Raw genomic sequence first — 1,125 nt, forward strand, 5'->3', positions numbered from 1 at the left:
TTAATCTCCTGATGGTTAAATCCATAGACCAAAGCAGCAGAGAGGACACAAAGCATCCATGTAAGCCAAACTAAACTGCTGCTAGCAGCCATTTTTGTTATATAAAATCAGAGTGAATCCCAAGGCTCCGGCTATGCTTTTTTTCTATACCTTGATGTCTCTTGCGTGCACTAAGTGACTGTGCCTCACCTTGGGCTTATATAGAAAGTCTGACTCCAGTATTTCAAGCTGATTACACAAACAGGGTAAGGCAGGAACATCAGAGAAGGAGGGGACCTTGAAAGTCACTCCCCCAGTGGCAGAAGAAAGACTTTTTGACACCTAGTCAGTCCTGTGAAAGTTACAAGTGATCTAATCTAGGGGAGACCAAAGGCTCATATTGTCTATTACTCTTTTATCAAGGTTATTATTAAGTTACCAAGTTTTCAAATAAGATGAGTTTGTGCTTTGAACAAGCACCATTTGACACAGATAGGCAGGGCAATACATATTCATTTCTCACACATTTTAAATGATTAAACAAGTCATTCTGTCATTTTGCATTTGTAGTGATAGAGACTTTTTTCTATTGGGCCTTAAGAGATCCTCCCTGCATGTGCTGTGAAATTCCTGCTGAGTTTGGAGCACTAACAGTTCAAATAACTGTATTTGCAATGCATCCTCTGAACAGGTTCATTCATTTATCAGGTTATGATGCTCCTAGTTTATCTTGTAGTTTGCACAGCAGATCTGACCACCTGAGATGCATTTTGAGTGAGCCTGAAACTAGGGCTGCATGTACAGTAAGTAAATGTAATAATAATATTAGACACTTCCAACAGTACAGAATATCTAACTGAATGCATAACTTGTTTTACTTTTGAATTTATTGGCCTTTTTAAATTTACTAAACACTATTGTATTGAGAGACTACTACAAACATGTTGAAACACTGTTATCTGTCTTAAAATACAGTAGTTAAATGTTAATCATTGTTTTATTTTATTTTTGGGCTTCTCTTACCTTTTTACTTTCTCAGGAAATGGCCATTCCTACAGGATTATTGGTCAAATGTTTTTAAACTATTTTATTGCTACATTGAATGGCAAAATAGCAGATTTACAGTGTTAACTTTCACAACTATGT

The 1,125-nt window shown here is 36.4% G+C and overlaps 1 protein-coding gene across 1 annotated transcript in view; it reads right to left on the reverse strand.

Annotated features, from left to right (window-relative positions):
* Positions 1-102, reverse strand: part of LOC122792484 (left-right determination factor 2-like) — a 9,468-nt gene extending 9,366 nt beyond the window's left edge. The window contains exon 1 of the mRNA XM_044060256.1: positions 1-102. This exon is cut by the window's left edge and continues 188 nt beyond it. Within this exon, the coding sequence (XP_043916191.1) occupies positions 1-92 (92 nt within the window). The 5' untranslated portion in view covers positions 93-102.
* Between the last annotated feature and the right edge of the window lie 1,023 nt (positions 103-1,125).

Source organism: Protopterus annectens, chromosome 1.part2, assembly GCF_019279795.1.
Source record: "Protopterus annectens isolate FY-2018-M chromosome 1.part2, PAN1.0, whole genome shotgun sequence".
Classification (NCBI taxonomy): Eukaryota; Metazoa; Chordata; order Ceratodontiformes; family Protopteridae; genus Protopterus; species Protopterus annectens.